This window comes from Copadichromis virginalis, linkage group LG4 (genome assembly GCF_057382275.1).
Source record: "Copadichromis virginalis isolate Kocher_CV1m ecotype Utaka linkage group LG4, C_Virginalis_male_GT1.1, whole genome shotgun sequence".
NCBI lineage: Eukaryota > Metazoa > Chordata > Actinopteri > Cichliformes > Cichlidae > Copadichromis > Copadichromis virginalis.
The window spans coordinates 1121419-1133878 of NC_140621.1; the positions used below are offsets into that span (position 1 = coordinate 1121419).

General features: G+C 41.9%; 2 protein-coding genes across 5 annotated transcripts in view; one reads left to right on the forward strand and one right to left on the reverse strand.

Moving 5' to 3' along the window:
- ppp1r35 (protein phosphatase 1, regulatory subunit 35) overlaps positions 1 to 1459 on the reverse strand; it is a 10000-nt gene extending 8541 nt beyond the window's left edge. The window contains exon 1 of one of the 2 annotated variants that reach the window (XM_085453043.1): positions 1359 to 1459. The gene's annotated coding sequence lies outside the window, so the exon portion shown is untranslated. The other variant, XM_085453044.1, reaches the window with a different exon arrangement.
- Positions 1460 to 5983: 4524 nt separating this feature from the next.
- On the forward strand, positions 5984 to 9957 carry LOC146710486 (uncharacterized). Of its 3 annotated transcripts, XM_085453045.1 has the most exons (7): positions 5984 to 6124; positions 6418 to 6496; positions 7243 to 7418; positions 7517 to 8037; positions 8521 to 8641; positions 8886 to 9214; positions 9357 to 9957. In XM_085453045.1, the coding sequence occupies exons 1-3, from the start codon at positions 6037 to 6039 to the stop codon at positions 7376 to 7378; spliced, it is 303 nt and encodes a 100-aa protein (XP_085309171.1). In that variant the 5' UTR covers positions 5984 to 6036; the 3' UTR covers positions 7379 to 7418; positions 7517 to 8037; positions 8521 to 8641; positions 8886 to 9214; positions 9357 to 9957. The 3 variants fall into 3 exon arrangements, 1 of the variants encoding a protein (XP_085309171.1); XR_014919937.1 differs by lacking the exons at positions 5984 to 6124; positions 6418 to 6496; positions 7243 to 7418 and having other exon boundaries at positions 7426 to 8037; positions 8886 to 8993; positions 9099 to 9214; XR_014919938.1 differs by lacking the exons at positions 5984 to 6124; positions 6418 to 6496; positions 7243 to 7418 and having other exon boundaries at positions 7426 to 8037; positions 8516 to 8641.
- The last annotated feature ends 2503 nt before the right edge of the window (positions 9958 to 12460 follow it).

A 12460-nucleotide genomic window follows, 5' to 3' on the forward strand; every position in this document is an offset into this window, starting at 1 on the left:
ATTACTGTATAACTGACAGCGTTGCCTTTAAAAACGAGGTGTTTCATGACACTGATGCATTAATAATATTCCTTACTGCCAAACACCTGTTTTACAAAGGACGGAGACCTTTGACCCCTTCAGTTTCCACCGACACCGGAAATGAGTCTGACCTCAGCGTAGCTGAGAAACCTAAAGCAAATATCCAGAAACCTAAAGTCTGTATCAGCAGCAGAATGGAGCTAAAATAAATGTTGGTTCCAGTTCTATGAAGCTTTGAGTATTTTGGATCAGTAGCTGCTGTGTTTGTTGCATCATATTGCTGTAACTGTTTATATGCTTTATATATTCTGAGCTAAGTTGATCTATAGTGTTACATCATATTCTATAAGGATGTTATGTGTTTGTAGACTTCCTGCCCAGTTTGACCCATTTAGCAGACGTCAGCCTGTTTAAGGCTCTGATATCTATTCTGTGTGACTTAAAGCAGTTATGACATGGTCTGATTTTCTCACCCAATAAAGGAATATTTCATATATCAGTCTGCTCTTCATTCTATCAGACACAGTTACCACAGCTCCTACATTTGCTTTTTACACATATATGTAAGCACTGAGCCACATTTAGTAATGACAACATATTAAATGAACAATATTTGTCTCTTATATATGATACATCTGTATACACACTGTCACAGATACTTGTCTTTAAGTGAAGATTTAAGGTGATAGGAAATATAAATAAATGCAACTTGAATCTTTACTGAGGCTCAGTGTTTGACACAGAGTTCATGTTCACTGCTGTAATAACTAATAATGATTAATATAGTAACTTTAATATTGGCCATATTATATTTACATCACCACAGTGAGATGACTTTAGTCTCATGAACAACATTAGCTAATTGTTATTTACTAACTGATCTTGAAATGACTGTTCAGTACAGAAATGTAGCCCAACAATCATGTTTTACAGCTGTATGAAACGTTTAGTGCGGTTAGTATCATGGTTGCTAGGAAACCTGAGCAGCGCGAACCGTCCCATTTCACAAGCCTCTCACTTCCGCACTTCTCGTACTTGCTAGTACCCGGCGTACGTAGTCCGCGAAGTGCGCGTACTTCGAAGCGTGCGGTCGCTGGATTGGGACACAGCCGAGGTGTCACCGGTTACCGCCTTCTCCCCGCTCTGCAGCTGCGCCAATGCAACGTGAGACTGGTTGTTTGTATTGTTTGGTTTATTTCACGGACTCGCTAACGTGCTACCCACTAACACCAACCCAGCGTCACTGTGCCGTTTGTGTTACCTGCTTTAAGGCACACCGAGGGGATCTGTGCTGCTCAGCCTCCCGCAGTTTTAACTTTATAACGGACAGAACTCACCTTCTCTTTTGAATTCCGCTCCCTGGCTTCCGCTCTTCTTCTTCTTCTTCGACGGTTGACAAAACATCTGACAAAAGACAAGCGTCTCTATCGCCCCCTTATGTCCGGCTGCAGTATAGGACATAAGCCCCGCCCTCTCCATGAGACTGGAATCAAACCAGCACACAAACATTTTCATATCAGGCTAATTTGTGTTCAAGGATCTCCTTTGTCATAAGTGTGATTTAAATTACTGTGTTGATGCTGTAAGAACGATGTCATCACCAATGTTCGCTCTAATTTTTCACGTGTGTGAGCGAACACACTAACTCCCTGAGCGTCCCTTGGACCACTGTGACCGACAGCAGACATGTGCACTGTGGTCACCTGTGTAGTATGTTAACACTATTAGAAGTAAAAATAACCTGAACTCCCATTTTGAAAACACAACTTTATGTATATATATATATATATATATATATATATATATATATATATATATATATATATATATATATATATATATATATATATATATATATATATATATATATATATATTAGGGGTGCAACGATACAGGTTCGGTTCGATACTTTGGTGTCACCGTTCGATATTTTTTCGATACAAAAAAAATGTTCATGCCTTTTTAATTTGTCATTTATTAAATTTTCACGGCACATTCTGCACCACATCTCTGTGCGTTCATCATTTGTTTGAAGCCAGCTCACCTCCTGCAACCACTTTTCCGAGTATACGCGCTTCTTTTGTGGTTCGGACTCCTGACATTTCTTTGGAGGTGGAGGAACATCACAGTAATTGCTTAAAGGAGCTTCTTCGACATCTTTAAGAGTTCTAAACAAATGTCTGTCCTCCTCCTGAAAATCTTATGTACGCAAACACGCGTTGCAACTTCTTATCTTGTGCACGTTTTTTATTTTGACAGCGAATGCGCACCTGCGGACCACTTATGTGCAGCCCTGGTTATTTAGCTCGTCATATTGCAGCCACAGAAATTCTTTTGTCCATGAAACCATAAAGCTGCACTTTCTTTTTGCCTTATAGTCTGATTTGTCATAACTTCTCCGTTTTGTGGTAAGCTTTTCTTTGGCTGTCACTTCTTCACCCTGACCTGTCTTATTTGGCTCAGCAGAACTGAAATATATATCCTGCTGCTTTTACACACGGACTCACATAAGCTCAGCGATTCTCTGCGATCAACCTCTCACATGTTTAAGCTGCGGGAGATTTCACTTGTCATGTTTGCATAGTAAGCTAACGATTGATAAGACAATGTCAGAGGAATTGGTGCACAAATTATCATCACTCACCAATCAGTGCTGTTGCTCTCTATACACAGTTCGCACGATTGCAAAGTGAAAGCAAAAAACAAGCGCAAATTCAAACGCGACTTCAATATGTCACATATTGACAGTGGCTCACCGATGCCAATGACATAATTACCCAGCTACATTTCCGAAAGAATGCAAAAGCATTGACATATATTTTTCCTTCCTACGATAGCCCGACAGGCAGGGAAGAGATAGATTTTGGTAGCCCGACTGGAAAAATCGCTAGCCCTGGGACGTCGAGGAACTGACCTGAAAGATAGGATCATGGCCAAGCTTGAAACCTGGACCCCCCGTAGCCGGTTACCAAGATTACGTGAAGTACCCTCAGAAGGTCTGCTAGATGATGTTAATGCAGCACTACGGACAATACCTACAACCACGATTACCGACACTAACAAGCTGATCTACAATATGGCAGCAGTGATCATTGAGATGCTTGGCTACAAGTTGAACAGCCACAAGGGGCAGTACCCTCCATGGAGAAGGAGGCTAGAGGCTAAGATCAAGGTAGCACGAAGCCAACTATCGGAGTTGCAGAAAGGCGCGATGAGGAAGGTGCCTAAGAAGTACAGGAAGCTGTCCAAGCAACGACTCACAGCCTTGGCCAGCCGCTTGAAGAGGTACACCAGAGAGATAGAAGGCAAGAACCAGCCAAGGTGTACTCTCAGTGGCAGGGGAACAATATGAGAACACCAAGGCTGCGGGCAGAACAATACTGGAAGAGCATATGGGAGAAGGACGCAACCCATAAAGGCAATGCTCAGTGGCTAGTGGATCTGAGGGCAGACCACAGCGACCTCCCCGAACAGGGTCCAGTAACCATCACAGTGGCAGATATCTCCAGTATGAAGAGTTGGACAGCACCAGGCCCTGACATGGTTCACGCCTACTGGCTGAAGAAGCTGACTGCACTCCACGAGCACCTGGCAGCACAAATGAACCAGCTGCTAGTTGACAAACAAAACCCTTGCTGCACTGAAGCTGGCACGTTCCCTGAGTTTTTGCACAATCTTGCTGGAAACATTATGGGTACCAGGTCCGAGCATTCCTAGATGAACAGTTTCCCTGAAAGTGGATTGGTCGTCGTGGGCCAGTTGAATGGCCCCCAAGGTCTCCCGCTCTGACCCCCTTAGACTTTTATCTTTGGGGTCATCTGAAGGCAATTGTCTATGGTGTGAAGATACAAGATGTGCAGCACCTGAAACTACGGATACTGGATGCCTGTGCTGGCATTTCTCCTGCGGTGTTGCTATCAGTGTGTGAAGAGTGGGAGAAGAGGGTTGCATTGACAATCCAACACAATGGGCAGCACATTGCACACATTTTATAAGTGGTCAGAAACTTGTAAATAACTCATGAAAGAATAAAGTTACGTTGAAACCAAGCACACCATTGTTTTTCTTGTGACATTACCAATAAGTTTGATATGTCACATGGCCCTCTTCCTATTGAAAAAACAAAAGTTGTATCCAAGATGGCCGACTTCTAAATGGCCACCATGGTCGCCACCCATCTTGAGGAGTTTGCCCCCTCACATATACTAATGTGCCACAAACAGGACTTTACTATCACCAACCATTCCCATGTTATTACGGTGTATCCATATAAATGGTCCACCCTGTAGAAGGAAAGTGGAAGACAATAGATGGATGAAGTACTGAGAGCACTCTTCTCACCCACAGACTGTTTGTTATAGCAGTCACAGTCTATAAATGATATTCAGGTTTTTGATAACACAGCTGATGTACACAAAAAGAAAATAGCAAAGTCAAATATTTATGTGTTGAAACCAAAACGATGGTATTTAATGTGCTCATTTCAAATGTGTTTAATGTTTCCACTGTAGACATTTTCAGCAGTGACTATCTATTTCTGAGTTTGGTTTAGATATTCAGGTTGAAAAGCAATCTGAATGATTCTTAATGAAGTGTTGTTCACATGTGTGCAGTACTCTGAGCGTCTTACACCTTTTGAGAATAATATGAAGAATGGTCAAAGGAGCTTGCAAAGAAAAGCGTCTGGACTTCTTTAAGTTGCTTGAAGACGTTTCACCTCTCATCCGAGAAGCTTCTTCAGTTCTAAGGTCAAATGGTGGAGAGTCCCAGATATAAACCTAGTGGGAGTTTCCCCCCACAGAGGGACAAAAGGACCCCCTGATGATCCTCTAATCGCCTGAGCCAAGGTGTGAAACTGGGTGTGGGTCCCAATCAGCCAGAGTTTCGGGTGTGTTCATTGTGAAACCTGGCCCCACCTTATCATGTGAATTCCTGAGGTCAGATGGCCCAGGATGTGAGTGGGCGTTAAGGCGTCTGGGAAGGGATCTCAAAACTGGATTATAGATGGCAGAGAGTTGGTGTCGTAAACCCCGCCTCTGTTCAAAGATGGTCGCTCACAGTGGACATAGATGGCTTCTTTCACTCCTCTTTCAAACCATCTGTCCTCTCTGTCCAAAATGTGAACATTGGCATCCTCAAAGAGTGACCTTTGACCTTTAGATGCAGATGGACTGCTGAGTCTTGTCCTGTGGAGGTGGCTCTTCTGTGTTGTGCCATGCGCTTGTGAAGTGGCTGTTTGGTCTCTCCAATGTAGAGGTCTGAGCATTCCTCGCTGCACTGTACAGCATACACCACATTGTTAAGTTTGTGTTTTGGCGTTTTGTCTTTGGGATGAACCAGTTTTTGTCTGAGTGTGTTGCTGGGTCTGAAATGCACCGGGATGTCATGCTTGGAGAAAACTCTCCTGAGTTTCTCTGATACACCGGCTACATAGGGGATGACAATGTTGTTGCGTCTGTCCTTCTTATCCTCCCTCGCTGGTGTCTGGTCTTCTTTTCTGTGCCTCTTTGCTGACTTTAAGAACGCCCATTTAGGATAGCCGCACGTTTTGAGTGCTTCCTTTACATGTGTGTGTTCCTTCTTTTTCCTTCAGGCTTAGAGGGAACATGTTCTGCCCGGTGGTGTAGTGTCCTAATTACTCCAAGTTTGTGTTCCAGAGGGTGATGGGAGTCAAACAGGAGGTACTGGTCCGTGTGTGTGGGCTTCCGGTAAACTTCGATGTTGAGGTTGCCGTTCTCTTCAATGTGCACAGCGCAGTCCAGGAAAGGCAAACAGTCGTCCTTTGTGTCTTCCCTGGTGAACTTGATGTTTTTATCCACAGAGTTAATGTTGGACAGAGAGGACAGATGGTTTGAAAGAGGAGTGAAAGAAGCATCTATGTCCACTGTGAGCGACCATCTTTGAACAGAGGCGGTGGTTTATGACACCAACTGTCTGCCATCTATAATCCCAACACGTTCTCATTCCCAACTCGTCAAACGTGTGACGCATGGTCAGGCTCCCTCTGCTGCACTTATGGACGCGCAGGGTACCCCCCTCGCGTCGGGAATTGACGTGAAGGGTCCTCCGATTGAAGAGATTGCTGCGGAAGTGCCTGTTGTCGGTATATTTAGACATTTTCCAAATCACATTGTAGTGACGTATACAGAACACAATAAATTATATAATGTAAACAACTACCTGAAAAACAGGTAGAACGATGCTTTTGTATCGTTTATTGCATTTACGGAGGGAGTGGTGTATGCTGGGTAATGGCACAGCTAGCTACTGGGTGACTTTATTCACCCGCTTCGGCTGTTATCAGTCCATACAATGGGCGTTATTAGCACAAATCAGTCCCATAGATATGGGCCATCTCCTGCTAGATTGTTCAGAAGGTTGTTCTCATCCATCCAGATGGAGGATCACTAACAGGAGCGTGGAAGACTCCAGAATCCACTCTGGCTGGAATCCGGTGGATATGCAGTGTGTACAGGTAAGACCATTTAAACGGACAGCATTTATAGAATGACCATTAAAAGTCAGCGAGTGTCAGTAATGTTAATGTGGTTATGTTAGTAATACACCGAGTGCTAATATAACAGCTTTAAGATGCATTTGTAGATATTATTACGTGTTTTACCATTGATCCGTTAGGTTTCATAGCGAGACACATGAAGTGTGGTAGGATCAGTTTGTAACTTCCTCCCTCTTCCTTGGAATGCATAAAGGAGGAGGAGCACCACTTCTGTGGCAGCGCTGACATGACTGAACTGTGATGTTTGATGTGTGTTGGCGCAGTAATAAATAGCTTGATCACAGCTCTTTCTGTGTTGCAGACTTTATTAAAAAAATTCCACGACACCCCCCCCCCCCCCCTCCCACTGTGAACATGAATTGAATATTCAGAAGACATTTGTTTAAATAGTTCTACAAATCTGAGCTGTTGGTGTGTCCTTGGATTGTGTGGTAATAATATTAGAGCCTGCAATCTTTCTTACTGAAACTCTACTATGAGTCATGTTACCTGAGATTAATTCTATGTTTACCTGTCAGCCTGGACGAATGTGCTGTGTGAAGGAAATTAAATTAAATCAGATCTGAACTGTGTACATTTAAGGAACCTGTTCATATTTAATATAAACCAGTGATTTTTTTTGATTGCTGATTCCAAGAGAGTCTTTGTGGAAATCCTGTTTGGTTTTTTGTTATTTTAATTCTCTTCTCTGTTTTCCAGAACAGTTCTCCACAGTCGCTGTCCACATGGGTCAGTGGGACCAAGAAGCACTCTGCTAATGTGTGGACTCTGACCAGCAACATCCAGCAAGACCCAGACAGCGTTTTCTATCTCCCAGCTGGAGTTTTTGTTTGTCAGTGACTGGAGAGGCAGATTTTTGTTGAGCTTCACACTTGCAGAGGTAAGTCAGTTTGCAGAGATCCCTCCCACCCTGGCTTTTATGTGCTAGATTTCTTATCTGAAAGAGTAATATTTCAGTGACTGCTGCTTATACCACAGGTTAATACACTCTACTGATCCCTGATGGGAGAATCATCAATTTTGGCAACAAAGAAGCCTGGTGGATGTTTGTTTACAGTCTGATGATGGGACATCATGCTCTGCATCTTCAAAGTTTGCCTCCTCATTATTATTCATACCCAGTAATGTGAAGTATGCTTATATCTACTATAACTGAACCAACCTGGTGCTGTTCATTTATGGAGGCTGTTGAGTCTGAATGTTGGATGTTGTGTATCTCGTGTTCTCTGGGCTTTGTTGTCCTCAGTCTTTTTGCAGGATCAGAAAACAAAACCAGGAGGCGCGTAAATGTTTCTTCTCCATGATGTTTCTTCAAATGTTTCTTCTGCATGATGTTTCTTCAAATGTTTCTTCTGGATGATGATAAGACTGTGACACGGGATGCCACCTTTGGTCTTGTGATGAAGCAAAGCTCAGGAAGAAGTGGGATTAAATGGTACCCACATGTGTGCTGCTGAGAAGGATGTACAGGGGCACCTGCAGCCAAATCCAAGCCTCAGGTTAGTTGTAGTTGCAGAACGCTACAGGACTGAGACAGCTGAGGCATCAAATGTTTGATTAAACGGATGAAAAAGAGAAGTTTCTTCCCTATAATTATCACTTCTTAAAATCTGTAGCAACTTCAAGTCTGTCAGCGTGCTGAGCATGCTCAGAATGTGACAATATATTTTTGTTCAATATTGAATTTCTTTCAGTTGCAATTGTTCAATGAAAAAAAATATATATATATTCTTATAATTTAGCAAACGAATTTATGAAAAAAAGGTACATATATCTGTATTAGTTTTAATAAATTAATTTGACAGCTGTATTGAAAATACCATATTGTATTCATACAGAATCAGTTTGGTATCATTGTTTGTCTGATTGCTGAAACTAAGAGCTACTTTGATCTGTTTAGATCTAAAGTATCCAAAGTTGAGCTCTGATGTTTCTTCACCCCTGTGTGTGTGATATGTGATTCCTACATGCTGGCAGAGCAGCAGTTTGTGCTCACAGATGGTGACGGTGTGGAGAGACGGTGGTGTTTCCTCAGAAGAACCAGCAGAGTCACTTGCTGACTGATGTTCGTCTGCACTGCACAGAGGAAATCAACTGACCGAGGTTTGTCCAGTGACGTGTTATGAATGTATATTTGTTTTATGCTTACAGATGTTTTTCTTGACAGAGGCTCTGCAGAGGTTAGACAAAGAAAATATGTGCTTTACATTTTACTGTGATTTATTGAGATATTTGTTGCCTGATGTTCAGCAGGAATGGAGAAATAGAATCAAAGGGAGATGTTTTTGATGTTTTTGTAATGATGTAAGTAAATCTTCAATATTATTTATTTGCTTGGTTATATTAGGAGTGTTTCAGAGTGAGGGGGGAGGAGTCATCATCCAGGTAAAGTGACGTGGATCCGTGGACACACTTGTCTCCCCTTTAAAGGAGACGATCCAAGTCATCCTTAAATGTTAGTGCTTTCAAATACACAAACATTTTTAAAGGACAGAAATGAACATCCAACTTTGACTGTAACACAAAATAAATCTTTGCATGTGTGTTTTCAAACTCTCAGATGGGCAGCATATCAGTCTTAGACTGTCTAACCTGCAGCACTGAATGACCACCGCACATGAGCATGTTCCTGCAACATTCAGCATCTGATCCTTCATCTGTGTGCTTCTGCTTTTGGTAAGTAGAGTTACCCAACTCCAGTAACTCTAAACACATGCCATACATCTCTAACGGCCTGGTTACTTCCTGTCAGTTACTTTAGAAACCATGTGGTCACCTGACCTAACACTGTTTCTTCTTCTTCCCCTTAATGTTCAAGTGTCACATGTCAAACAGCTGGAGAGGAAACTACACCAGCGTACTGGGATGTTTCAGCAACACGTGCCAGATGCTGTTCCTTCATGGTGACATCACCAGAGACAGCCCCGCCCACCTCAGGACCTCGCCATTGATCATGATGATTATAATGATGACAGCGAGCGGAACTAAGACTGTAAAAATCCACGACCAGAATGTTTCTTTCTAATTATGAATGAATACTGAGAGCCTCTTTCTCTGTTTTGTCTGTTTTGGGGTTGTTGTTTTTTTACCTCATTTGTTTCTAACAAAGTTCACAAACTCACACAGTTTACATTCTGTATGTTTCCATCTTTACCAGCCACACTCTAACTGCATTTAAGAAAATAATCCTTAGAAATCGTCGTTTTTCTCTTTTGTAATTGATGATAATTCAGTGAATATACTGCGCTGCTTCCATTTATTGCGTCACACATTGCTTTAAGTTTTTCAGTTCCAGTTATTTTTTACTGCTGTTTGAATTCTCTGTATGTTTGACCCTGTAGACTGTTTGATGGACTGCTTGTCTTCCTGTTTGTAACCGCCGCCTGTTTTTTAATAAAGATTTGGATTTCTGACTTCAACACAGCCTCTGCGTGTCCTCCCTTTGTGTCGTCTTCCTCTGTGAATGTGTTGCATGTGTCACAGATTCCTTTTATTAACAGCTTTCCCACAGTGAGTTGCATCAGCATTCATTCACAGCACATTTCAGAAGGATTCAGATTAATACAGTGATCTTACAGTCAGAATGATCCTGACAGAGTGCCACTGTAAATGATCTTTCATCAGGTCAATTTTAAAGTTCAGTATTTCAAAGCAGGAGTTATGAAGAATCATACTGGCATTAGGACTAATAATATGTACTTACAAAGTCAAAGTTTTTTAATTATGCTAGAATATTGGAAGACAATCAACTTTGTGTTTTCCACATATTAATTATTCTGAAATAGAGACGGTGACCCTAACTGTACAGAAGCACTAAACAACTGACAATCTAACAGACATCATTGGCCTGAGCCGTCATGCACAGTGAGTCTGATCCTTTGCTGTGAGAGTCTGACAAGCATGTTTCTGGTCAGTTTGGAACAAATAATATCACAATGTTGATCTTTCTTTCCAATATTCCTTCTCTTTTAAACTGTGATCAAAGGTACTTATGTTCACAGCATGTAATAATACTGACAGTCCAGGGCATTGTGGTCTGTTGAGCTAGGGTTAGGGTTAGGGTTAGCAATTCAGACATATGTAATCAATATTAAACGTCTCTGACGTGGGCCACTGTCCGCAGTGTTGGGAAATCCATACCAGGCTGGAACGAGTCAAGGTAGGTGAGCATCCACGAGAAGACACAGCAGATGCATCCTACTGACAGGACCAGGAGACTCCAGAAACCGAGCATCTTCTCTTCAGTGCCATCCTCTCCTGTCACCCTCTCTGCCCGCAGCTCTTTGAGTATGGGGTAGATAAGGGCGCAGAGAAACCCTTATTACTAATTTGTATTATAATTCAATTTTCATGAAATATTCATATTCAGTATCGGTCCTTTTATATTAATGGGATCCTTGAGTACAAGGTAACGTACACCCTGACGAGGTATCCAGTCTGTCAGAATTGTTTTCAATATTTGGTTCAAAAACATGAGTGACAACAAAAATCCAACTAGGATTCTTGCATATGATGAATGAAGTCTGTCTTTGACTGTATTGTCCAGCTGATCCATCAAACCCCCAGCAGGTGAACCTTATTCATGACATAACACAGCAACAATGTAAAAAAAGAAACAGCAACAGTCTAAATGTAAAGTGCATTCTAAAGTCCTCTTCAATAAATTATATGCAAAGACTGACATGACTGAACTGTGATGTTTGATGTGTGTTGGCGCAGTAATAAATAGCTTGATCACAGCTCTTTCTGTGTTGCAGACTTTATTTTAAAGATTCCACGACACCCCCCCCCCCCCCTCCCACTGTGAACATGAATTGAATATTCAGAAGACATTTGTTTAAATAGTTCTACAAATCTGAGCTGTTGGTGTGTCCTTGGATTGTGTGGTAATAATATTAGAGCCTCAATCTTTCTTACTGAATCTCTACTATGAGTCATGTTACCTGAGATTAATTCTATGTTTACCTGTCAGCCTGGACGAATGTGCTGTGTGAAGGAAATTAAATTAAATCAGATCTGAACTGTGTACATTTAAGGAACCTGTTCATATTTAATATAAACCAGTGATTTTTTTTTGATTGCTGATTCCAAGAGAGTCTTTGTGGAAATCCTGTTTGGTTTTTTGTTATTTTAATTCTCTTCTCTGTTTTCCAGAACAGTTCTCCACAGTCGCTGTCCACATGGGTCAGTGGGACCAAGAAGCACTCTGCTAATGTGTGGACTCTGACCAGCAACATCCAGCAAGACCCAGACAGCGTTTTCTATCTCCCAGCTGGAGTTTTTGTTTGTCAGTGACTGGAGAGGCAGATTTTTGTTGAGCTTCACACTTGCAGAGGTAAGTCAGTTTGCAGAGATCCCTCCCACCCTGGCTTTTATGTGCTAGATTTCTTATCTGAAAGAGTAATATTTCAGTGACTGCTGCTTATACCACAGGTTAATACACTCTACTGATCCCTGATGGGAGAATCATCAATTTTGGCAACAAAGAAGCCTGGTGGATGTTTGTTTACAGTCTGATGATGGGACATCATGCTCTGCATCTTCAAAGTTTGTCTCTTGATTATTATTCATACCCAGTAATGTGAAGTATGCTTATATCTACTATAACTGAACCAAAGAGTCATTCAGGTCTGTAAAACATGAACTACAGAACCCAGAGTCTTCATCATTAAATCTGTGGTTGCTTCATTTTTCTATCCTATATCAGATACTTTAAGGTTAGGTTAGGTAAACTTGCATTCTCATGGTGAGGCAAAGTGCTTTATGTGTGTGTGTGTCATGAACGGCTATAAAAGGCCTATAATTAAAGAACAAAGCGGGGTTTGAGTTCGAGTTGCGGCAGACGGTCACTACTTGTAAATGGAACACAGCCTTCCTACGGCGGACAGCTAATAACAGGAATCGGACGCGGTCCACCCAAGT